Source organism: Pangasianodon hypophthalmus, chromosome 30 (genome assembly GCF_027358585.1).
Source record: "Pangasianodon hypophthalmus isolate fPanHyp1 chromosome 30, fPanHyp1.pri, whole genome shotgun sequence".
In the NCBI taxonomy this organism is placed as follows: Eukaryota; Metazoa; Chordata; class Actinopteri; order Siluriformes; family Pangasiidae; genus Pangasianodon; species Pangasianodon hypophthalmus.
In genome coordinates this window covers 1,937,905-1,964,289 of record NC_069739.1, presented here as the reverse complement: position 1 = coordinate 1,964,289, position 26,385 = coordinate 1,937,905, and the positions used below count along the sequence as shown (strand labels likewise).

The 26,385-nt window shown below is 41.5% G+C and overlaps 2 protein-coding genes and 2 pseudogenes across 2 annotated transcripts; 1 reads left to right on the top strand and 3 right to left on the bottom strand.

Moving 5' to 3' along the window:
• Nucleotides 1-5,324: 5,324 nt before the first annotated feature.
• Nucleotides 5,325-6,618, bottom strand: LOC113537095 (tripartite motif-containing protein 16-like; annotated as a pseudogene).
• A 965-nt stretch (nt 6,619-7,583) lies between these two features.
• Nucleotides 7,584-25,198, bottom strand: LOC113536917 (tripartite motif-containing protein 16-like; annotated as a pseudogene).
• On the bottom strand, nt 9,054-12,980 carry LOC113536973 (uncharacterized). The gene is made up of 2 exons (XM_034302007.2): nt 12,045-12,980; nt 9,054-9,216 (listed from the first exon to the last, which is right to left on the bottom strand). Exons 1-2 carry the CDS (start codon nt 12,616-12,618, stop codon nt 9,182-9,184), a joined length of 609 nt encoding a protein of 202 aa, XP_034157898.2. The 5' UTR covers nt 12,619-12,980; the 3' UTR covers nt 9,054-9,181.
• On the top strand, nt 17,848-19,927 carry LOC117596562 (uncharacterized). Its single transcript, XM_034302008.2, has 2 exons — nt 17,848-18,380; nt 18,478-19,927. The coding sequence occupies exons 1-2, from the start codon at nt 17,948-17,950 to the stop codon at nt 18,675-18,677; spliced, it is 633 nt and encodes a 210-aa protein (XP_034157899.1). The 5' UTR covers nt 17,848-17,947; the 3' UTR covers nt 18,678-19,927.
• Nucleotides 25,199-26,385: the final 1,187 nt, after the last annotated feature.

Here is a 26,385-nt window from a genome sequence, read left to right as displayed (position 1 = left end):
ACAATGGACGTTGTCACAAAGCAGCTTTACAGAAATAGAGAAATCCAGGATATAAATTTTAAAAGTAAGAATTTATTCCTAATGAGCGAGCCAGAGGTGATGGTGGTGAGGAAAAACTTCCCGAGACAATATGAGGAAGAAACCTTGAGAGGAACCAGACTCAAAAATGAACACATCCTCATCTGGGTGCACTGGATAGTGCGATTATAAATAAATCTCTTCTATAACTGTGTACTACATGGACAAATAGTGCAATTGTGTACCCGGGAAAGTTCATTATACTTTACGCATGAAGTCTATTTTGTTGAAGTTATCAGCTGTTCACTGATGGAGACTTGAGTGCAAAACTGTTCGTAGGAATTGCAGTCCTAAAGCTCTCATAGCAACGCTGCAAAACTAATGAAGTCCAAAGCCATCTTCATGGTTTCTAAGCGGAACCATCCACAGTAATCTCACGTATCTGTAGGCTGTGAGTGGGGGTCGTCCTCAGCAGCAGTGAAACTCAACGTGTAGTGAATAAGTGTTAAAGTTACAAAATTGCACTCTCAGAACAACTGAATTTTATATATATATTTGTATACAAGCTTTCACACCAAAATCCCTACACTGAAAATAAAATACATATAAAAATATATAAACAAACAAGCAAATTAATTAATTAATTAATTAATTATATACCGTATTAAATAGAAATACAATAAAAACAATCCTAACAAAAAATACAATCAAGTCTCTTCATATGTAAACATTCTGCGCTCCTTTAGCATGACCTGATAGCGATCCTGAGTGACACGTTAGTGCCGTTTATAGATCTAGTGTTAACACTTCATACACACTTTAATACAATTAATGGACTTTAATACACAAGTATTTTGGACTGAAATACGTGTAAATTACTCTTTTAGTGTGTTGAAAAATAAACTCATTGCAGTGTACGTCTCTAATGTACTAAAACGGTTTAAGTGCTTTTCTATGGATTGTCTTTTTACATAACAAAATAATACACTTGAGCCGACTTCAGTATGTTAAAAAGCACTTTTATTGGAGTGTCCTTCCTCACAGCACACTTCAGTATCATTTAAGAGGAAGAGGATGTGCAGTTCAGAAGTCCAGCTGTAGAAGACGCTATTTCATACACAATACAGTGCAAGTTGAAGTTCACAGTGTGCTTTATTGGCGTGAAATGAGTATAAAAGTTATATAGACAAAAACAATAATAACAAATAAAGAAATAGAAAAACAATAATGAATAAAATAAACATTAAATGTGAATAGACATTAATGAAATTAACAGACGCCTTACAGAAAGATATGCAGTATTGAATTAGTTTATATAAATTACTATATAAAATATTATAACAGATCGTGTCAGGATTGGATTAGATTAGATTCGAGGTGATTTGTGTTTGTCGTATGATGAGGAGGGAATATGAGCGTAGCTGCCAGCCGCGCACTTCCTTCACGTTCCTCCTGAAACCCAGCTCAGTGAGAGCTGAAACAAACAGGAAGGAAATTCTGAGTCTGAATCAGTGTGGTGGAAAATGAACTCTTTATTCTCTTACTGTCAATTAAAAATAAAAAGCATAGTGTAAGCTATAAGCATTTCTTTTTCTGTGTAGACAGAGTACAATTCTAACACTTATCACATGACAGCACAACAATGGTTGATGATAAATATCCCTTTAACTTCATGTTCTTCTTTTTAAACTGTTTCCCTACATATTCATGGTCAATAATTGACCTTTTTTTAAACTACAGAGTCAACAGTATTGAGTTTTTTTCTTCTTTTTCTCTTCTCTCTTTTTTTTTTAACTACTGTGAATACAATTGGAACTCTGTGTTGCAAATGTCCCTCACTGACTATGTCTCATACTGTCACAAAAACAACTTTCTGACGTTATAAAATATAATAACAGATCTCTTTCTATTTTACCCCACCGATTTATATTTATTATTCAAGCAAGCTACAGGAAAACAGGATTTAGGACTAATACAGTGCAATAATTATTAATGCAATAATTTATAGCTATACGTTTATTCTGGAAATCTGAAGAGTCTTGAAGTTTCTTGGAGTTCATTAGGAACAACATGGCTGCACTCCTCACGATGAAACACCACAGATACTCTATTCTGCATCACAGAACTTCACAAATGAATAACAATCATACCAGTGAACCCCACAGCCAGCGTATAGAGGCTGAGTGAATGTGGTGTGGACTCTGGAGGAGCTTCATCGTGTCAGAGCTTCATCATGTCACTCCTATTCTGGAGGATGATGGAACTCCGAGCTCAGTGGCAATGTTTTTATGATAGAAAGAGAGAGATGAAGAAGAACATGCCAGACTCCAGGACTGATTGTTGCGTCCAAACAGACACTCATCACCCCGTCCTTTCCTGTTGATGTCTTTATATGAGACTGAGATGTCCACACCTCCATCATGTCTCCACTCCACCTCCCAGTAACAGCGTCCACACACACTCTCCTTACACAACACCTGAAGTAAGGAGTCAAATCTCTCTGGATGATCAGAGTACTGCTGCTGTCTCTCACTGAGGGTTACTGCTCTGTTCTTCTCAGATAGTCTGAGGTTGCGATGTGCCGTGTTGGGATCCAGAGTCAGATAACAGAAATCTGAAAGAAAAGAAAAAAATAAACTGAACAATGTGAACTTGGGTTTAATTCACAGAATATATTTATGGGAGGTGTGTGATTGTGCAGATATCTCAGATATCTCACAATACAAACATATTGTGTGTGTGTGTGTGTGTGTGTTTTAGACGTACATTTCAGAAAATCTTCTGTTCTGTGGCTCTGGTAGTGAAATGATCTGAACTGCTGCAGCTGTGGAGAGAAAAATGGAAATGAAGATTAAAAAGCATCATCAGGTTGTGTAACGGCTTTGCGTTTTCTCTCGGTGCAGAAATCACACTCCACATCTCCAGGTCCAGCGTAACAGTGAGCAGGAGAAGCAGCTTGGAGTTCAGTCTTCTTCAGTTTCTCCACCACTTCAGCCAGCATGGTGTTTCTGCGTAGAACAGGCCTTGGAGTGAAAGTGTCTCTGCACTGAGGACAGCTGTAGACACCCTTCTGATCCTCCTGATCCCAGCAGCCATTAATACACACCTTACAGAAACTGTGACCACAGGGGATAGCCACCGGATCCTTCAGGAGATCCAGACACACTGGACAGCTGAACTGGTCCTGATCTACTGAAATACTGGCCTTGGCCATTTTCCTGAACTCACACACACACTGAGAGAGAGAGAGAGAGAGAGAGAGAGAGAGAGAGAGGTACTTAGAGCTCAACTGTTTTCTTGGAAAAAACTTTCACTTCTGTGTTTATAGTGTGAAAGAGAGAGTGGGTGGAGCTTTAAAGTGTGAGGAGGTGCAGCCTTTAAAGAGGGATGGTGTACCTAATCTCCATGACTATTAATGATAGAATGTGAGGTAATGTGATTAGTTAGTACACCTTTTTGTTTAGAGCACATTAGAGAGCAGATTAACCCTGTTTTCAGCAGTTGTTTGTGTAAGAACAGTTGTATAGATTAGCAGCTCCTTTGAGGTCTGTGTGAATATTTTAAAAATACATGAACTAAGCCTTGTTCTGAAGAATTTTTAATGTATAACAGACATTGGGCCTCTCCAGTGAGGTCACACCGCTGATGCCGACCATAACCTCATTCTTCACAGACATGTTCTCATTCTCTCCAATCCACCTCGACCTCTACTCCTTCTTTATAAAGAAAAACCCCTCTGGTACCCCTCGAGTACTGTGGAGGGTTGTAGAGGTCTTTGTTGAGAAGATTGATAGCACACAGAAAAGCAGCTTTGCGACTGACAAACAGGTGCATATGGTTTGGTAGCACTGGCCTTGTCATTGCTTTTGAAACAGGTTGTTGCTCAGATGGGTAACGTCATTAGCAATCTTCTGGCCACATGTCCTTGGTCTGACAGTGAACACGTCATTGATGGGGTGGATGATCTTCTCAGCAGTACTGATTATCCATTGTCATACTTTTTTGGACTGAGAAGAGGAGTAGGAGAACAACATGGTAATGTCAATCTGTGATGGTGCTCTGTAGAACCATTAGTGGTTATGATACATTGTACCTACATCAGGAAGAACATCCTTGGTTGTGCCTTCTTGACTAGACATGTGACCCCCTCCCCTGACTTTGATCATGCTGGTGGTCGGAGTTTTTCTCCTTCTCAGGGTTTTGGGACGTTACCCTGGATGTCTGTTTAAACGTCTAATCTTCCATCCACTCAGTGTCTAGTGCAGCGTCTGAATTCTAGAGCAAGGTGTGTTAGATTAGAACTGAAAAGTAAGAAGTGGAACCCAAACTATGCAGAATGACAGCGTTACACTAACACGAAACACCTGATCATAATTATCAAGCATCTCCGACTAGAAATACTGATGTATTCTTGCAAAATGTAACCAGCACTTGACTTTAAACCCTGCTTTGGAGCAGAGTCTGTCCAACCTTCTGAGATATACGAAGGTGCAAAACCATTAAACCAGCAAGAGAGTCTTATCATCTCGCGCTCGGGTCAGTGGTGTGGGAGTTGAGTGCTTAGTAGGAGAGCCACGGGGAAGGCGAAGCTGCTCTGGACGTAGCAGGAAGTGAGCAGGTAGGCTGGGGGAACTGTGGACCTGGTGCACAAAGAAAAACACAGAGGAGAGTGGTAAGGTCAAGCACAAAAGAAACGCTGGAAATAGAGGCAGAAAATAAACACGGGTAGGCCTTCTGATTTACTGTACTGAAGCCGGAGCGATCCGGAGATGAGTGGCTGAAGAAGCAGGGTTTATATATACTGCAGGCTGATGAATTGATGAGAAGCAGATGCATTCACTGAAGCAATCAGGAAGAGGTGTGAACAGCAGCGCTAAGCCCAGACACACACACACACACACACACACACACATACACACAGAAACAAGAGAAAACACTGGAGACACGAGGAAGGGGGAGACACAGGGAAACAAACGGGAAACAGAGAAATACAGAAAATCCAGCCTCGGCCATGGCATATTGTGTTTCAGAGATCTTTATGAAAGAATACAGACTTAATATAATTCATAATTTCAATACCACAATAGGCAAAATTATTGTATCATGTGAGCGGATCATGTTCAGCTTTACTGATGGTCAGTTACATCAATAAGTCAAGCGTTTATTTATACTGCATATTTTATTTAAAAATATAATTATTGCCAGCTGACATACATCAGCAAAATTACAGACAAGTTTTCTAAAGTTATTCTCACTCATGTGCATGAAGGATCACATTTAAAAAGCTCTCAGATCCAGTAGCAGTGCGTCCTTTTTGTCTGCAGAACCTCTTCTTCACCAGCAGATGTCACCTGTGCGCACCACTAAAGCTTTTTACTTGATACTGTCTACCTGTACACTTTCAGCTCCATACAGCATACTTTTCACCAACTTTTCCTTTTCATTATTTTCTTTATTAATCTTTATTTTTTAAAATTGTGTACAACAGTGTAAATGATAATCCTAGACTGCGTCTGATCCCAGTGTTTTGCTATATAGTGCTTTAATGAAATAATGTTAAAGTTTTTTCACATTTGAGGATCAATGAAAAAAAATGGCCATGAATTTTTAATTGACCTGTTACTGTCTATAAAACACCACAGACCTATCACACAGCCTCACATTCCTCTATACACCCCAAACCCAGCGTACAGAGGCTGAGTGAATGTGGTGTGGACTCTGTGGAGGAGCTTCATCGTGTCAGAGACGCTGTAGAAGGACAGAGTTCCTGCACTGTGATCCACATACACTCCTATTCTGGAGGATGATGGAACTCTGAGATCAGTCTTAATGTTGTTGTGACAGAAACAGAGAGAAGAAGAAGAACATCGCAGACTCCAGGACTGATTGTTGCGTCCAGACAGACACTCATCACCCTTTCCTTTCCTGCTGATGTCTTTATATGAGACTGATATGAACACGCCTCCATCACCGCTCCACTCCACCTCCCAGTAACAGCGTCCACACACACTCTCCTTACACAACACCTGAAGCTAGTAATCAAATCTCTCTGGATGATCAGAGTACTGCTGCTCTCTCTCACTGTATCTCACCGCTCTGTTCTTCTCAGACAGAATGAGGTTACAATGTGCCATGTTGGGATCCAGAGTCAGAAATTTTTCAAATAAAATGTACACATTTTGGCTTTAATTCACATAATATATTTATGTGAAGAGTGAAACAGTTGTCTGTGTTGGTACACCTATTTTAAAGGCAAAGTAAAATCAGTCAGTTATCAAGGAAGACAGGATATTTGTGTGTGTGTGTGTGTGTGTGTGTGTTTTAGATGTACATTTTAGAAACTGGTCTCTGCTCTTTGGCTCTGAGGGTGAAATCATCTGAACATCATCTACTATGGAGACAGAAAATGGTCCAATGATAAAACTCATTTATGTAAATCATTGTTCATGTGTAGATAAAAAATATGTTTAGATCACGTGTCAGACTTCTGTCCTGAGTGCAGAGTTTCTCAGCTCTAACACAAGCTCACATCAGCACTTCACCATCAAGACTCAAATCAGGCAAGTGTTTTGCAGAGCTTCGGTGCTCAGGATCGAAGACTGACACCTCGACATCACTCTGTCACTGAACGAGTAAAGACGTCCATCACTGTGTTTCTCCAGCAGGAACAGCTCCTCTTACCTTGTGGAGGGATTTTACTGAATTCCTCCTCACAGAATTCCTCAAGTCTCTTCTTCAGATCTGAGAGAGAATTCCTCACTCCATCAAATGAGAGATGTTGATGGACAATTCATTCATATTCATGAGATTATAAATTATCAGTGGGTGAATGTTAACAAGAGCTGAAGAGTTCAAGTTCACTCATGTTTGCTGGATTGTTTAAGTTGTAAAATGGGCGCTGGCTGAAAGTTCACCTTCTGGTCTGATGATTAATGCAGGATAAGGACACATTTATTGAACACATGGTGTGAACACATCATCTTCAGTTTTAATAAGCAATTTCAAAAAGATTAAACTATTGAAATCACAATTTACACAATTTATTCTGGAAGAAATCTAGTTCTTACCTGTTTCTCAGTTGGTTCTGCTGAAACAGTTACAGTGTCATGGCCTTTATATTTATCCATAACACACAGTGAACAAATACATCTTCGGTCAGTATAATAATCGAACTTCAGCACTTTTTCAACAACATCATAAATACATTTTTCTCAGGTGTGCAGGACAGAGCACAAATATGAGGCAAAGAAATGCGACAGAGGTTTTCATTGGATTATTTTTCAGATAAGGAAGCAGAAGTAGCATGAAGGTAGATATACCTATGAGTGTAAGCTCAACAGGAATCTAATGATCTTTACTGTTTTTTTATACATGATATAAATCACCTGCATCACAGTACTAATGTTATTCTGTCATTTGTAATATTTCAGTATGGTTATACCAGAATACCAAATCTTATGTAAGTGACTTTCAAAAAAATCCAGGAAGCAACACGTCATGATCCTACACATGGATCCTCACTGGAATCGTGAGGGTTTTAAGATTTTGATCAAATTCACAACACATTCTTAAGAGCTCATCAGAGTTTATTAAATGTTTAACAAAGCACGATTACAGAAGTACAAAGAATCATTATTACAGTCATAAAAATCTTTTTTTAGTCATAAAGGTCATTTTTTTAAAGATAAATTGTAATATGAACTAGAAGCAAACTCTGAGTAATCTTGCTGAAATCTGTAAAAAGATTTATAAGATCACTTGTGATACTTTGAATTTCCAAACAGCAGTGTCCCTTTTTATATGCATTTTTAAAAAATATATATTTCTATACAACACTAAACGATTATCTAAAACTGAGTCTAAACCCAGTGTTTAATGTTGAAGTTTTTCACAGTTAAGGATCAATAACGAAATGTGCATCAATTTATCTATTTGTTGCTGACCATAAAACATCACGGCCTAGTTACTTTGGATCACACAGCCTCACAGTTGGTGCTGATTTAGACCACCAATCCTTGTAGAACCCAATTCCAGCGTACAGAGGCTGAGTGAATGTGATGTGGACTCTGTGGAGGAGCTTCATCGTGTCAGAGATGCTGTAGAAGGACAGAGTTCCTGCACTGTGATCCACATACACTCCTATTCTGGAGGATGATGGAACACTGAGCTCAGTCACAATGCTGTTGTGCCAGAAAGAGAGAGAAGAAGAAGAAACGTACTCCAGACTCCAGGACTGACTGCTACGTGAAAGCATACACTCATTACCCGGTCCTTTCCTGCTGATCCCCTTATATGAGACTGATATGGCTACACCTCCATCACTTTCCCACTCCACCTCCCAGTAACAGCGTCCACACACACTCTCCTTACACAACACCTGAGGCCAGTAATCAAATCTATCTGGATGATCAGAGTACTGCTGGTCTATCTTAGTATATCTCACCACTCTGTTCTTCTCAGACGGAATGAGGTTACAGTGTGCCGTGTTGGGATCCAGAGTCAGACAACGGAAATCTGCAATAAAATTTAAAAAATGTTTGAAAAATTATGAATATGTTTGATTTATTCACAGAATATATTGTGAATATATGTGAAGAGTGAACAGATATTTTAAAGGGAATGAAACATCAGTTACAGAGGAAGAATACAGACACCATTTTTGATGTCTTACGTGTGTGTGTGTGTGTGTGTGTGTGTGTGAAACGTACATTTCAGAAACTCGTCTCTGCTCTGTAGAACCCCTAAAATCAGACATTAATGTAAATCATCACTTGTGTGTAGATCAGAAATGTGTTTAGGTCACGTGTCTGACTTCAGTCTTGAAGCACCAGAGTGCAGAGTTTCTCAGCTCTAACACAAACTCATTCACATCAGCACTTCATCATCAAGATTCAAATCAGGTGAGTGTTAAAAACTCTAAACTATGCAGAGCTTTGGTGCTCAGGAACGAAGACTCACACCTCGACATCACTCTGTCACTGAACGAGTAAAGACGTCCATCACTGTGTTTCTCCATCAGGAACAGCTCCTCTTACCTTGTGGAGAGATTTTACTGAATTCCTCCTCACAGAATTCCTCAAATTTCTTCAGGCCTGAGAGAGAATTCCTCACTCCATCAAATGAGAGATGTTGATGGATGCTGGATGTGCGAAAATCTGGTCTTTCAAATTGGGGAGACCGACGTCCAGAAGCTAAAGCCTACAGAAAACAATTAAACATAAAACAAATGTAAGCAGCATGCTCAAAGTACTGCTACAATTACAGTTACTACATAACACTTATTCCATCACTATATTACCCAGCATGCATTAGACAGATACATCATACTGTATATTCTTTGTAAAACCCTGCTCGCGAGTCACCAGTCTTTAGTGGTTTAGTTTTAGATATAGGCATTAGCAGCATTTACATCATGATTTCAAGTCTATGAACAGATGCAGGTCAAATATCACAATAAATACACCATACAAACTACATCAGAGCTACCTGATCGCAAAACAACAAACTGAACTTACTGACCTACCAACATCTTACCAATTATTCTAAACAATTCCAAATATTATCTCAGAATTAATATGATTATATTAATATGATCTCAGAATACCATCAGACCAAATTAGGCCAAAGACGCTGTTGCAGCGACAAAGGAACGTTACTCAGGAATCCAGCAGACTCCAGGTGATTGCATATGTCTGTTTTATTTTTGTGCATGTTCAGATGAAGTGTTCCAGTTATAACCTGGATATTGTTTCTCCATGCCTTTTTAAAGGCATTTTTATTAGTTCCAGTGTGACATCTATAATTAACAGCTCATTAGAGAATGGAGAATGTTAATTGTTAAAGCAGTTATAAACATGCAGTTCTACATCCTTTGTTTAAAACACTTCTTTGGATCCTGTAATATATAATAATTATAGGTCAATCTCCAAATTGCCTTTTATTTCCAAGATTCTGGAGAGAGTTTTCTATTCACAGCTCTACTCCTATTTAAATACATTTAACATTTTAGATACATTTCAGTCTGGCTTTAGACCCTTGCACAGCACAGAATCTGCTAAAGGTCACCAATGATATTTTTCTCTCCATGGATTCTGGCTCACATGTTGTCTTACTTTTTTTTTTTTTTTAGATCTCGGTGCCTCATTCGACACAATATTCTTCTCACTCGTCTTGAGTGTACGGTTGGCATCCAGGGTACGGCCCTTTAGTGATTTGCCTCCTGTCTATTTTTCTTCTGCGGTGGTTCAGTTATCATGTGGTGTCCCTCAAGGGTCTATTTTAGGACCCTAACTATTTTCCTCGTATATGCTTCCTCTGAGCTTCATTTTTCAGAAGTATAGCATACCTTATCATTGCTATGCTGACGATTCTCAATTTTATTTCCCAGTGAGCTTCGACAAGAAGTGGTCATTTGATAATGTTCTAAATTGCTTCGAAGATATAAAATATTGGCTGGCAAACAAGTTTTTACAATTAAACAAAAGCCAAAATGAAGTTCTGATTTTAGGTTCCTCCATGTCCTCTTTACCTGGCCTGGTTGCCAAGTTAGGTCCTCTTTCGTCGAATGTACAAGATCATGTAAGGAGTCTTGGAGCGATTTTAGATTCATCATTTCAACAAGCAAATCAGTGCTGTTGTCAAGAGTAGCTTTTTATGTCGCAAAAGTTAAACATTTTCTTTCCAGTAAAGACCTGGAAATTGTGATTCACTCTCTAATCTCATCACAGTTAGACTATTGTAACTCATTGTACATTGGTCTCCCTCAAATTGCGTTATCTTGCCTACAGCTGGTCCAAAATGCAGCCGCTCGGCTTTTAATAGGGTCAAGAAAGAGGGATCACATTTCCTCTTTATCAGCATCTCTACATGGCTTCCCATGAAACCCAGGGCCGATTTTAGAATTCTGCTTTATGTTTACAAGCCATTTTCTGGTCTCGTTCCCCAAAATATCAGTGATCTTCTTCCTCACTCCTCCACTAGAGCACGCAGGTCTTCTGCTCAACTTCTTTTGAGAGTTCTTTGTTGTCTCTATAGGCAAAGGCAGTAATCCGTAAACGTGAACAGGGTCATACACAAAAGGCAAAAACACAATGGCAGAGAGAAAAGGCTTGGTAATGTCCTGAAAACAATACTTCGCGTCCTAGTGTGGTGAACGCGCTGCTTAAATGTCTGTAAAACCCTGGAAGTGTTCCTTGTGGGTGGCATCAAAACTCGGGCGAGGGCTCCCTCTGGCGGGCAGGTGCCGGTGGTGACGCTACACTATGTGAGGTCAGCCACTTTTAAATCTTCTTTGAAAGCATATTTTTAATCCCTTAACTTTTGAATAGGTCCTTTAATAGGTTGAAATGGGTAAATACTTGATGTTGTATTTAAAGGTATCTATTTATTATTATTATTATTATTATTATTATTATTATACTTTTATACACAACTGTCATTTTTTATTTGTTTGATCGTTTTGTAAAGAACTCTGGGTCAACTTCTGTTGGTTTTAAATGTGCTCTATAAATAAAGGCTGACTTGACATGACTTTGATCCGCTGAAACCTGGCTGCTTTTCATCTTCTCTAAACGTCTGAAGCCTCATCAGGCTTATGAACAAATTAACATACACACATACGCTCACCGAGAGAGAGAGTGAGAGAGAGAACAGCTTGTTTATATGCACTCACAACTAGGCCACTTTAATTTAGTTAGTGTGTTATTAGGGTGAGTGGGATATCCTTATTGACTGCGAAAGCTTGATCTGTCAGTCAATAAGAGTATCTCACCAAGAATGACCGCTCAGGGCTTGAAGCTCCCACTAATTGAACTTTTGGGTGATTTAATATGGTGATTTTGTCAAGTCAGAAAGAGAGGCATACTTCTATACTTGAAGGAGAAAACATTTCTGCAAGAGATCTGTGCTGTAGATGAACTTTGAAGTCACAAACTCCACCAGCGATGAGCAGTGACTAGAGACTAGCACCGAGTTCTTGCACCATTCCGTGTTGATGTAAACACACAAGCCGCCGCCGCGAGCCTTACCGCACAGAGCTGTGTTTCTGTCAGGGGGAAACGAGGCTTGTCCGTCTAGCTGAATGGCGGCGTCCGGAACTCTGTCGCTGAGCCACGTCTCCGTGAAAACAAAGACGCAGCAGTCTCTAAACTCACGCCGCGTAGTTTGCTGGAGTCGGGTGTAATCCAATTTATTGTCCAGGGAGCAGACATTGGAGAGCAGGATGGACGGGAGAGCTGGCCGGCTAGGGTTTGTTTTTAGCCTAGCACGAACCCCCGCCCTCTTTCCGCGCTTCTGCTTTCTCATGCACCGCTTGCGACGTCCCCTCCCCCGGCCACCGGCATCAGGCGACGCCGAGGGCTGGAGGCCTGGTCCCCGCAGCAAGCTGATATCGCGTAGCTTCTCCAGCAGATCATCATGCAGAACAGCTGTAGTGTTGTTTCTGAAACTTGTCAGTGTCTGGCGGTGGTACACCGGTAGCTCCGATTTCCATGTACCGATAAAAGTCGGGCTAAAGACAAAAATAGCACCATTTTGTATCCGGAGTGGCTGCTGCGTGCTACTGCCGCGCCGCCATCTTGGATTCAACCTCTCTAATCTCATCACAGTTAGTTACATCACTAATCTATTGTAACTCATTGTACATTTTTAAGTCTTCTTTGAAAGCGTATTTTTATATGTGGTTATATGTTTGCCTTCTGTTTTGTTTTCTGTTCTGAGTTCTCTCTCTCTCTCGCTCCTGTACTCACAGGCCTCACCCTGTCACAGTTGGGTGTTGGCTACACAAACACTTATGGACCGGTCTGACCAGATTATGACTAGACCGACTGAGGACAAACTTTAACAGTCTCTCAACACTCAAAAATATAATAAGCAAAATTAAAAAATAAAGTTTAAATACTATAACTGACCAAAGCAGCTGATTCTAGATAGGAAATATAACCGAGATGAGTCCATTTTAAACTGGTTTCTAATTCTCACCTGTTTCTCAGCTCTTTCTGCTGCGGCTGTGACGGTGTCGTGGCCTTTGTGATTATCCATCATACACAAATAACAGATGCAGGTTTGATCAGTACGACAGTAGATCTCGGGCACTTCATCGTGTTGAGAGCAGATTTTCTCTTGTAGTTCTGCTGAGGCCTCGATTACCGTGTGTTTTTTCAAAGCAGGAAGTTCGAGATGAGGTTTGAGATGAATTTCACAAAGAGCAGCCGCACACATCAGACAGGACTTGACGGCTTTGTGTTTTCTCCCGGTGCAGAAATCACACTCCACATCTCCAGGTCCAGCGTAACAGTGAGCAGGAGAAGCAGCTTGGACTTCAGTCTTCTTCAGTTTCTCCACCACTTCAGCCAGCATGGTGTTTCTGCGTAGAACAGGCCTTGGAGTGAAAGTGTCTCTGCACTGAGGACAGCTGTAGACACCCCTGAACTCACACACTGAGAGGGCCAACTGCACTCAGAGATGAGTGTATGTGTGGTTCCTGTTTCAGCGTTGGAGAAAAAAAACAAAGAGGCAGAGAGAGAGAGAGAGAGAGAGAGAAGCAACAGCCTAAAGATATATTTTTAATAATTCACCAAAATCTTATGTTTTATTAAAACATGATAGAAAGTATTTTAACAAATATTTTAAAAATGTTTTCCATGCCCTTAAATTTTACATACCTTTCTGATAACGTCCTTTAATTAATATTTAAGTTCAGTGGTTCTCAAAATGGGGCCTTCCCAGATAGCAACAAAATCTGGGCGAGATCTGGCTTACTTTAGGCCCTTCTGGTTTAATTCTGGCACAGTTTTTTTTCACAGTCTTGTGTGAAACAGCATTAGGCTGAGCTCTGGCATGAGTTTTGGCCAACCAAAAGAAATAAAAAGCAAATGGCTTTTTTGGCTGAGTCTTGGCTGGAGTTTGGTCCACCAGAAAAAGAAAATAGTCTGCTGCAAACCTGGGGGGTTTTGGTTGGGTTTTGGTTAGCCAAAGAGTAAAGAAACAGCTTTACAGCCAAAGAAATCTTGTGAAGTGGTTCATTTGTATGTCATACATCAATAAAAAGTTAATTTTGTCAAAAACAATTTAAATAATGAAAATGTCCTTGATGTAGTTAAAATTATTGAATATTTGTTCCAGGGCAGAAACTTTTATCAAAAGCTATTTTAAAATGAGGGATAAAACTAATGAATTCTAAGGAGGTAATAATATGTGTTTTTGTAAAGAAAAGAAGTCTTGATGGCTCTGTTGACAAGATTAGCTTGATGGGCACTTAAGCAAACAAGGTGTCAATGTGCAGAATAAAAACAAAACAATGAAATGTTTTAGAATGAAGGAAGGTTCAGTCTGCAGCATCATTCCTAAGACAAAAGACTGAATCAAGGTTGTAACCACACCTTGAACAATGTCTTGTGATTACAGCCCTGGACTGAATGTTTAAGAGTTTATACCTGAATGGTTGTGAGTGAATTTTAAATGTCTTTTTCATGTTGTTTTAACAGCACCAACTTCATATAACCAAATACTGAGACACTGTCTGACAATCTGCTTCTTTATAATTTGATATCAATCCGAGAATAAAGATCTACAACTAAAAAAGTTACAAAGACAAACCTTCATGGATCTGTTACAGTAGTAAACGTTTTTGTGGGATGGTAAAAAGTAAAAATAAAATAAATTAATAAATTTATAATAAAATATACTATAAAATATAGCACCATGTCTTCGGCCTACAACAAAAAATAGACGTGTTCAGACCGATCGGCATGTGACATCATAGTACATAGTATCACTGTTTGTTTGTTTTTTTTAAAAGAAATCTCAACTTTTAGTTGGTCTCAACTTTTAGGGTTTAGTCTTTCTCAGCAGTGCACTACTCAATCAGCTTGTTGTTCATTCGAAGCTTTTCTGTGGTTGGTTTTTATTTGCTTTATGCTAGAAGTGCTGCAGTTATTCACAGTCCTCATTTTCAGTGCATAATGGAAAACTTGTGGGCGAAGCGAAGTGAGCAAAAAAACATGTGCAAAAGGGCGGCTAGGCGTGTCGATAGGATGTTTGAATCTTTGGAGAAAGAAATTAATTCTCAGCCTGAAAAGAGACCAAGCACTGGCACCGATGCATGTTCTAGTGTTGCCAGTTTGGAGACTGTTGTTTATGAATGTGAGGAGGAGGTTACTAGTGAAGATTCTAATGATAGCGACTTTGAAAGTGTTTCATGTAATGATTTGGCAAGCTCTTTGTCAGGCTGGCCGGTTGAGTTTGGTGTTTCTTTAGTTGCTCTTACAGCACTTCTGTCAAGTGTGTTCAGTCGGGTGTTTACACTAACCATCGCATGACGTTCCCTGAGATTCATGCATCTCTAAGGACTGACGAGTCTTTTAAGCAAGCTGTAGAAGAAGATCACCACTTAGGACATTCACCTCTATCTGAAACCAGTATAGGGATGGTTAGTTGCTTTCCTCATGATTACATGCATTTGGTGTGTCTTGGTGTTGTTTGAAGACTTTTGGATTTGTGAATGACCAGTACTGGACCTTTACAATGTCGTCTTTCTGGACATCAGGTTAAAGCCATCTCTGAAAGATTAAGTCATTTAAAAGTTTTTGTCCTAGTTGAATTTGCCAGAAAACCAAGGAGTTTGGAAGAAAGACTAAGCAACAGAATTTAGACAGTTTCTTCTGTATACTGGGCCAGTTGTTCTTAAAGGTTTTCTGGCTGAGCAAGTGTATAATAATTTCATGCTTTTGTCTGCTGCAGTCTGCATTTTAGCACATCCATCATTCTGTTTAACAATGAATTACTTTGCCAGCACTCTGCTTGTCCCATTTGTTTTCAACATTTCAGTAAGTTGTATGGCCCAGATTTTGTGGTGTACAATATACATGGATTGATTCACCTTAGTGATGATGTGAGACTAATATCAGGGTCTCCTTTTGAAATTACTTGCAGAAATTGAAAAAAATGATCAGGAAACCACACAGCCCTTTAACTCAAGTAATTTGAAGGCTGTCTGAAATGGAAGCTGTACATGCAAACAGCAGTACTGAAGTTCAGGGATTGAAATCACAGGCAAAATTCATGCACACAGATGGGCCAGTACCACGGTTGTTTGATGGAACTGTTGAGCAGTTCAGAGAGTTAATTAGGGATGGTGTGGTCATTAAAACTTCAAAAGGTGATAATTGTATTGAGGTTAATTGTTATGGGGCTAGGCGATAAGCTGTTCAATAAATGTAGCGCAGGCCCTGCTTGCCCGAGAGGACAATATATATGGTTTGAGAGGAGCCAAGTGCGGAGACGGATCAACAGACTCCGGCTAAAATGCAGCTGTCTAAGGCGGGATACGAACCGGAGAGGTTACGAACCGCAAGCAGTGATGTTACCCACTGAGCTGATTTTATTGAATGGAATGTATGAGTGTTGCAGTGCTTGTGATACTGGATCGGGAAGCTCAAACCTAACGGCTGAACTCAAAGCGCCGCAGCGCGGCGGAAAAACACAACTTAAATCTGGCCCTCCTTCTGGCCGAACTTAAAGGCACCAAATGAGACAAAATCTCTAACTTAAGATGGCTGAATCTCTATCTGGGAGTGAGGACTCTCAGTCTGTCCTCCTCGTTAGTTTTGTGCCACTTCCTCTTTAATCCTGAGCTCCCTTTTCTTTCTTTCCCTCAATAAATCTCTCCCTTTCCTTTTCTTTCTAAACATAAATATTTTTTAATTTTATTTCTCTTCTTCACTTCTTTTTCTTTTTACATGTCAAAATCACCAATCAGAGTAGCGTGGCGCTGCTCTGTTACCTGGCACAGATCTATGTCCGCACGCAGAGTGAGACAATCAGAGGGCTTATATAGAGGCGCGGCCAGGTGCTGCACGTTTACGCTGATTACATTGTTCAGATCGCCGCGCTATAAAATGCCGCGTTACATTAATAATGTTGTTGTTCTGGTACAAAACATTATTTTGTTTAAAGGGAGCGAGTTTGTTGTTTATAAAGAGTACACCAAGAAAGAAACTTGACTACCCAGTAGTTTCTCAGGAATTAGGAATTTTTGTTGTTTCAGACCTGTCAATGGAGCTAAAATGTGCAAGGCTTAGACAAAATATACACAAGTATGTGAGGTTGCCCCTTGAGGGACATGGCAGGTTTGCTGTTTTTCCCCTTCTACATTTAAAATGAAGTTTTTTTATTTGCTTTTTTTTTATTATTATTTTGCTTTTTTCTTTTTCCAGAATTTGTTCTACTTTGTTCTACGCTGGGACACAAGTTTGTTTGTTAGTTCTACACTCTACACAAGTATGACTCACCTAAGACTCATTCGTTTTCTGTGTTTGTCTTTATATTACCTTTATCTGTTATTAAATGTTTGTCTATGTTTGTTTGAAATGTTTATCTATTTGATTTGCTTTCAGAAAATATGTACCACATTGTGAGCTTTCTTGATACCCAAGAAGTGGAGGTTGTGCCTGCAGTCTGGGTAAAGAATGATATTTGTTTATGGCCTCCATATAAGGGTGAAGGAATTCAGAGGGCAACCAAGTGTTTGGAGCAACCAAAGGAGTCTTGGTCTGCTTATAAAGTTAAAATTATGTATACTGCAGGTATGTATATATACTTTTTGTATACAATACATTCACTTCAAAGGGTTAAATGGCAAACAACTTCTGATTTGTTTTGATTTTTCAATTCTGTCTTTGATAGAAAACTATAGTGAAGCGTCTAAAAGGTCCTTGAATGATTGGGCAAAGCAATATTCATGTCACTGATCATACACTTCTTACTGCTTAAACTGAATTTGTCCCTGAATATTATCTTCACATGGACATGCCATTTTTGCTTCATCAAACTTGGTGATCATTAAATTTTTTGCCTTCTCTAAAGACGAAACCAGCGCCTACTGGATCGTTATGACACTGATGATGAGGCTATTGCACCCCAAAAAGACAATATGCCACAAGCCCCTCAAATACAACCACCACCTAAAAGGATATGGTCATCATCTACTGAGCTACAACTAAGTCCTCAAGGACAAAGACAACCTCAACCCTCCGTATGGCCTCAGAAATCCTCGTGTCTGACACAGATCCCAGAAACTCCAGGACCATCATTGTTGGACATGAGCCCTTCATCTGAATGGCAAGAGAGAACTCTTGGGTCTTCATTACGCCAAGCGATTGACATGCCTGAACAGACGCCTACTCTGCCTTTTCACCTTACTCCCCAACAGTTTTCTGCCAGAACATCACAGCACATCACAGGACATCATAGTGGCACAACTTTACAGTCTCCTGATCAGGCAGTGGAATCACTGTGGCATCATGACTCCTCGACGCCCAGACTCCAGACAAAGCGCCTCCCAAGCAACGATCCATTCCAGAGATGTAAGATTTTTTTTGATTTCATAATCACTGTTAGTGTAAGCCTGATGTCATTCGAGGGATGGTGTGGTAACCTTACAATTTCTCTGTTATGTTTCAGCACTTCTTCATGACATCTTAACAAAACTTGAAATTGTTATGGAGCAGCAAAGAAACATTGTAAGAATGGTTCAGGATCTCAAAGAAAACAATGTCAGGGAGATCACTGAGGCTAACGACTTAACTACAAAATGTTTTCCAATTGAAGATTTAAGATCATTAACTTCCCTGGAAAGTGATCTTCAATCCAAAACGATTTAATGTTGAAGTTTTTCACAGTTAAGGATCAATAACGAAATGTGCATCAATTTATCTATTTGTTGCTGACCATAAAACATCACAGTCTAGTTACTTTGGATCACACAGCCTCACAGTTGGTCCTGATTTAGACCACCAACCCTTGTAGAACCCAATTCCAGCGTACAGAGGCTAAGTGAATGTGGTGTGGACTCTGTGGAGGAGTTTCATCATGTCAGAGACGCTGTAGAAGGACAGAGTTCCTGCACTGTGATCCACATACACTCCTATTCTGGAGGAAGCTGGAACACTGAGCTTAGTCTCAATGCTGTTGTGCCAGAAAGAGAGAGAGGAAGAAAAGTACTCCAAATTCCAAGATGGCGGCGCGGCAGTAGCACGCAGCGGCCACTCCGGATACAAAATGGTGCTTTTTTCGTCCTTAGGCCGACTTTTTAACGGCACATGGACATCGGAGCTACCGGTGTTCGTGTTTACCACCGCCAGACACTCATAAACCTCAAACACTACAACACAGCCTCTCTGCAAGATGATCTGTTGGAGAAGCTACGCGATCTCGGCTTGCTGCGGGGACCAGGCCTCCAGCCCTCGGCGTCGCCCGATGCCGGTGGCCGGGGGAGGGGACGTCGCAAGCGGTGCGCGAGAAAGCAGAAGCGCGGCAAGAGGGCGGGGGTTCGTGCTAGGCTAAAAACAAACCCTAGCCGGCCAGCTCTCCCGTCCATCCTGCTCTCCAATGTCTGCTCCCTGGATAATAAACTGGACTACATCCGACTCCAGCAAGCTACGCGGCGTGAGTTTAGAGACTGCTGCGTCTTTGTTTTCACAGAGACGTGGCTCAACGACAGAGTTCCGGACGCCGCCATTCAGCTAGACGGGCTAGCCTCGTTTCGTGCCGACAGAAACACAGCTCTGTGCGGTAAGGCTCGCGGCGGCGGCTTGTGTGTTTACATCAACACGGAATGGTGCAAGAACTCGGTGCTAGTCTCTAGTTACTGCTCATCACTGGTGGAGTTTATGACTGTTAGATGTAGACCTTTTTATTTACCACGGGAATTCACTACTGTTTTCATAATCGGTGTGTACATTCCCCCCAGTGCTAACGCTAATGCTAAAGAGGCGCTCTGTGAACTGTATGGGGCTATTAGCGAGCTGCAGAACTCAAACCCTGACGGACTGTTTATTGTTGCCGGAGATTTCAACCATGCAAATCTCAAGTCAGTGCTCCCTAAATTCCATCAGCATGTGGACTTTGCAACGAGAGGGAAAAATGTGCTGGACCTTGTTTACACAAACATCCCCGGCGCGTACCGGGCGGAGCCCCGCCCCCACCTCGGATACTCAGACCACATCTCTGTTATGCTAATCCCAGCATACAGACCGCTAGTCAGACGCTCCAAACCGGTTCTGAAGCAGGTGAAAACCTGGCCAGCAGGAGCCATCTCTGCTCTTCAGGACTGCTTTGAACACACTGACTGGCACATGTTCAGGGAAGCGGCAACTGACGGCGACTTCACTGACTTGGAGGAATACGCGACATCAGTGACCAGCTATATTAGCAAGTGCATTGATGACGTCACCGCCTCCAAGACCATCACCTCACGCTCCAACCAGAAGCCGTGGATGACTGCAGAGGTGCGTGCACTACTGAGGACTCGAGACTCCGCCTTCAGAGCAGGCGATAAGGTGGCCCTAAGAACAGCAAGGGCCAAACTGTCCCGGGCCATCAGAGAGGCGAAGCGCGCACACGCCCAGAGAATCCACGACCACTTCAAGACCAGCAGAGATACCCGGCGCATGTGGCAGGGCATCCAGAACATCACCAACTACAGGTCATCACCATCTGCCTGTGACAGGGATGCCTCCCTCCCAGATGCGCTGAACGACTTCTACGCTCGGTTCGAGGCACAGAACAGCGTGATGGCGAGGAAGACCACCCCTTCTCCCAATGACCAGGTGCTGTGTCTAACCACGGCTGACGTGAGGAAGACTCTACACAGAGTCAACCCACGGAAGGCTGCTGGACCAGACAACATCCCTGGCAGGGTGCTCAGGGGATGTGCAGACCAGTTGGCAGATGTTTTCACGGACATCTTCAACACCTCTCTGTGCAGCACCGTTGTTCCGACCTGCTTCAAGGCCACCACCATCGTCCCCGTGCCAAAGAAGTCTTCAGTGTCCTGCCTCAATGACTACCGTCCCGTTGCACTTACACCCATCATCATGAAGTGCTTCGAGAAGCTCGTCATGAGGCACGTCAAGACCCTGCTGCCCCCCTCACTGGACCCCTTGCAATTCGCTTACCGCCCCAACCGCTCAACAGATGACGCCATCACCACCACCCTCCATCTGGCCCTCACCCACCTGGACAATAAAGACACTTATGTTAGAATGCTGTTCATAGACTTCAGTTCAGCATTCAACACAATCATTCCTCAGCACTTGATCGGAAAGCTGAACCTGCTGGGCCTGAACACCTCCCTCTGCAACTGGATCCTGGACTTCCTGACTGGGAGACCTCAGTCAGTCCGGATCGGGAACAGCATCTCCAACACCACCACACTGAGCACTGGGGCCCCACAGGGCTGTGTGCTCAGTCCATTGCTGTTCACTCTGCTGACTCACGACTGTGTAGCAATGCACAGCTCAAATCACATCATCAAGTTCGCCGATGACACGACCGTGGTGGGTCTCATCAGCAAGAACAACGAGTCAGCATACAGAGAGGAGGTGCAGCGGCTAACGGACTGGTGCAAAGCCAACAACCTGTCTCTGAATGTGGACAAAACTAAAGAGATGGTTGTTGACTTCAGAAGAGCACAGAGAGACCACTCTCCGCTGAACATCGACGGCTCCTCCGTGGAGATCGTCAAGAGCACGAAGTTTCTTGGTGTTCACCTGGCGGAGAACCTCACCTGGTCGCTCAACACCAGCTCCATAACAAAGAAAGCCCAGCAGCGCCTGTACTTTCTGCGAAGGCTGAGGAAAGAACATCTTCCACCCTCCATCCTCACCACGTTCTACAGAGGGACTATCGAGAGCATCCTGAGCAGCTGCATCACTGCCTGGTTTGGGAATTGCACCGTTTCGGATCGCAAGACCCTGCAGCGGATAGTGAAGACAGCTGAGAAGATCATCGGGATCTCTCTTCCCTCCATCACAGACATTTACACCTCTCGCTGCATCCGCAAAGCCACCAGCATTGTGGATGATCCCACACACCCCTCACACACACTCTTCACACTCCTGCCGTCTGGTAAACGGTACCGAAGCATTCGGGCCCTCACAACCAGACTGTGCAACAGTTTCTTCCCTCATGCCATCAGACTCCTAAATACCTAGAACTGGACTGAAGGAACACACACACACACACACATACATATACACACACACACACACATATATATACACACACAACTGAACTGGTCCAAAGGAACTCACGCATACATACATACATACATATATATACACACAACAGAACATCCTCTATGCACATGCACTGCACATGTTTTGCACATGTTTTGCACATGTTTTATTATTGCTGCTACTAATATGTTTACACTGTTTACACTACCTCAGCTGTAATATTTGCACTACTGTCACCTTATCACTTTCAACAGGACTGTGTACTGGTCGGCGTCGTAGTTATGTAGTACTGTCTGTTCTGTCTTGTGCTGTCTGCACATGTTTGCACTTGTGCACTTTACGTTTAATTTATGTAATTTATGTAGTCCCCGTAGTTCTATGTTGTTCTGTGTTGTCTTATGTAGCACCTTGGTCCTGGAGAAACGTTGTTTCGTTTCACTGTGTACTTGTATATGGCTGAAATGACAATAAACTCCACTTGACTTGACTTGACTTGACTTGAAACTCCAGGACTGACTGCTAAGTGCAAAAGCACCCCCATTACCATTTCCTTTCCTGCTGATCCCCTTATATGAGACTGATATGGCTACACCTCTATCACTTTCCCACTCCACCTCCCAGTAACAGCGTCCACACACACTCTCCTTACACAACACATGAGGCCAGTAATCAAATCTATCTGGATGATCAGAGTACTGCTGGTCTCTCTTAGTATATCTCACCACTCTGTTCTTCTCAGACAGAATGAGGTTACAGTGTGCCGTGTTGGGATCCAGAGTCAGATAACAGAAATCTGAAATAAAATTTTTTAAATGTTTGAAAAATTATGAATATGTTTGATTTATTCACAGAATATATTGTGAATATATGTGAAGAGTGAACAGATATTTTAAAGAGAATGAAACATCAGTTACAGACGAAGAATACAGACACGATTTTTGATGTCTTACGTGTGTGTGTGTGTGTGTGTGTGTGTGTGTGTGTGTGAAACGTACATTTCAGAAACTCGTCTCTGCTCTGTAGGTCTGAGAGTAAAATCTGAACGTCCTCAACTGTGGAGAGAGAAAAATAAAACAGTCAGATGGTAAAACCCCTAAAATCAGACATTAATGTAAATCATCACTTGTGTGTAGATCAGAAATGTGTTTAGGTCACGTGTCTGACTTCAGTCTTGAAGCACCAGAGTGCAGAGTTTCTCAGCTCTAACACAAACTCATTCACATCAGCACTTCATCATCAAGACTCAAACCAGGTGAGTGTTAAAAACTCTAAACTGTGCAGAGCTTTGGTGCTCAGGAACGAAGACTGACACCTCAACATCACTCTGTTACTGAACGAGTAAAGACATCCATCATTGTGTTTCTCCATCAGGAACAGCTCCTCTTACCTTGTGGAGGGATTTTACTGAATTTCTCCTCACAGAATTCCTCGAGTCTCTTCTTCAGGTCTGAGAGAGAATTCCTGACTCCATCAAATGAGAGATGTTGATGGACAGTGATGCTGGATGAGTCGTCATGTTCAGAAGAGACACAGAGAGACTGGAAACTCTACAGAGAGAAAAAACAGAATGTAGAAGGAGAGAGAGGGAGGAACGAATGATCTCAGAGCAAATTAGACCAAAGACACACTTGTGATGTCAGACAGGGACATTTACTATTGCTTTAATGAAAGGTGTTTTAGAGAGTGTTTGAGGAACAGCTGGCTCTGTAGATCAGACAGTGAGTGTTACCTGGAGGAAATGGATGTGATCGTGTGTGTGAAAGCTCCTCCAGCTCAGTGACTCTCCTCTGAAGATCAGCAATCTCCTGCTCCAGTTGCTCCAGGAGTCGTTCAGCTCGACTCAGTTCAGCCTTCTCCTGAGCTCTGATCAGCTCCGTCACCTCCGAGCGCTTTTTCTCCATGGAGCTGATCAGCTCAGTAAAGATCCTCTCACTGTCCTCCACTGCTATCTGTGCACTGAGCTGTTAGGAGACACACACAAGATTTAAAGCTCATCTATCATTCGCTGTCTTACTGGGACTCTAAAAGACCTGTTGTCCATGTTGTGTGTGTTTCTAGGAGCAGCTCTGTCTCTGCTCACTGCTCACCTTTATAGTGTTCACAGCCTGTTTCAGCTCCTGCACCTTCTTCTGCTTCTCCTGGATTCTCTGCTGGGATTTCATCTGCTCCTCCTTTAACTCACTCTGAGGACAAATCGTTAATATCCATGAGATTATAAATTATGAGTGGGTAAATGTTAATGGTAGCTAAAGAGTTAAAGTTCACTCAGGTTTTCTCTCTTGTTTGGACTTATTTAAGTTGTAAAATGGGCGTTGGCTGAGTAAACATTCACTCGTCTGATAATTAACATGTGACCTCAAAATATTATGTTTAAAAAAGCAATTTCACTCTTGAATCACAATTTAAATCTTGTAACTGACCAAACCTGCTAAATCTAAATGAGAAATATAATTAGGATGAGTTCTCACCTGTTTCTCAGCTCTTCCTGCTGTAACTGATACAGCGTCGTGGCCTTTATGTTTATCCAACATGCACAAAGAGCAAATACATATCTGATCAGTACGACAGTAGATCTTCAGCACTTCATCATGTTCCGAGCAGATCTTCTCTTGCAGATTTAATGAGACCTCGATTAATGTGTGTTTCTTTAAACCAGGAATTTCAAAATGAGGTTTCAGATGACTTTCACAAAATGAAGCCAGACACATCAGACAGGACTTGACGGCTTTGTTTTTTCTCCCGGTGCAGAAATCACACTCCACGTCTCCAGGTCCAGCGTAACAGTGAGCAGGAGAAGCAGCTTGGACTTTAGTCTTCTTCAGTTTCTCCACCACTTCAGCCAGCATGTTGTTTCTGTGTAGAACAGGCCTTGGAGTGAAAGTGTGTCTGCACTGAGGACAGCTGTAGACGCCCTTCTCATCCTCCTGATCCCAGCAGCCATTAATACACACCTTACAGAAACTGTGACCACAGGGGAGAGTCACTGGATCCTTCAGGAGATCCAGACACACTGGACAGATGAACTGGTCCTGATCTACTGAAATACTGGCTTCTGCCATTTTCCTGAACTCACACACTGAGAGAGCAAACAGCACTCAGAGATCAGTTTCGTTTTCACTGAAATCTTTAGGAGTGGTTCCTGTTTCAGCATTGGAGAAAAAAAAACAAAGGAGCAGAGAGAGAGAGACAGAGGCACTCGGTGATCAGCTGTGCTTTCTCTTCCTATGTTACTGGCACAACAGGGAGTGTGTGTGTGTGTGTGTGTGTGTGTGTGTGTGTGTGTGTGAGTGAGAAAGAGAGAGAGAGAGAGAGGGAGGAGAAAGGACAAGAAGAGAAATAAGGAGGAGAAGCACAAGGACCATGTGTGAGGATTTATACCTGATCTATGAGGTTGGTGTTTTCCTGCATGAGATGAGATGATATATAGTTATATAATCTCATCTGTGCTGTGCATAATGATGAAACTTGATTACGGGACCAGTCGTATTGGAGGCTACTTGCATATAGCAGTTAGATTAAAATTGTTATGTTTTTAGCAAAAAATTTTTTTAAAAATAATCATCATAACATCTTAAAAACAAGTTAACTGGAATTTATGTTAAAGTTCAAAAGTTCAATCTGGGATAAGGCACTAAGAATATACAACCACTAAGAATTTATACCTGTTGTCTAACAATATCTACATGCCTTAATCCTTTGTAAAAATAAATAAATAAATAAATAAAATTATATATTTTTACACACACAGATGCACAAATCCACATGATTGTTCTCCCTGCAGTCCTCACTTGCACTGTGTCACACAAAAACAGTCCAGAGTGCATCTTCTACCTGTCCAGTCTTTCACACAAGAATCATTAGAACCATGAGTGTATCACAATGTTTATTAAATTCCTCATAACTAACCCGTCCTGTCCTGCTGTGTCCTGGAACAAACCTTTCATACTGAAACTACTCTGGCGTTTATTTTTCACATTAATGTGACTAATAAGCAAGTCATATTGTGTTGCTGAAATCTTTATGAAACAATACAGACTTACAGTGTGAAGGTTTTCTCTTGATTCTGAATTAAAACAGTCCAATAAAATGTTGTTACTAATTTGGCTGAATAACTATGTCATAAAATCATTATTTTAATACACGAATAGATAATCGTAATTATTTTAGCCGTTCTTGTACAGCTTTACCAATCACCAATTGCACCAATACATACTGTAAGTCAATGGTTTATTGAAAAAATAAGACAAACCTCATCAATATTACTGACAAGTTTCTAACGTCATTCTCACTCATGTATGGTGCATCACATTTAAAAGATCTCAGATCCAAGGAGAGTGCTGCTCCACTGCAT

Excerpts from the sequence above, each read along its gene's own strand:
- LOC113536973 (XM_034302007.2), bottom strand. The coding sequence starts at position 12,618 with ATGAGATTAGAGAGGTTGAATCCAAGATGGCGGCGCGGCAGTAGCACG. Across the intron at positions 9,217-12,044 it reads CAGAAACACAGCTCTGTGCG|GCTTTAGCTTCTGGACGTCG; the intron begins GTAAGGCTCGCG and ends TGTTTTCTGTAG.
- LOC117596562 (XM_034302008.2), top strand. The coding sequence starts at position 17,948 with ATGCCACAAGCCCCTCAAATACAACCACCACCTAAAAGGATATGGTCA. Across the intron at positions 18,381-18,477 it reads CAACGATCCATTCCAGAGAT|CACTTCTTCATGACATCTTA; the intron begins GTAAGATTTTTT and ends GTTATGTTTCAG.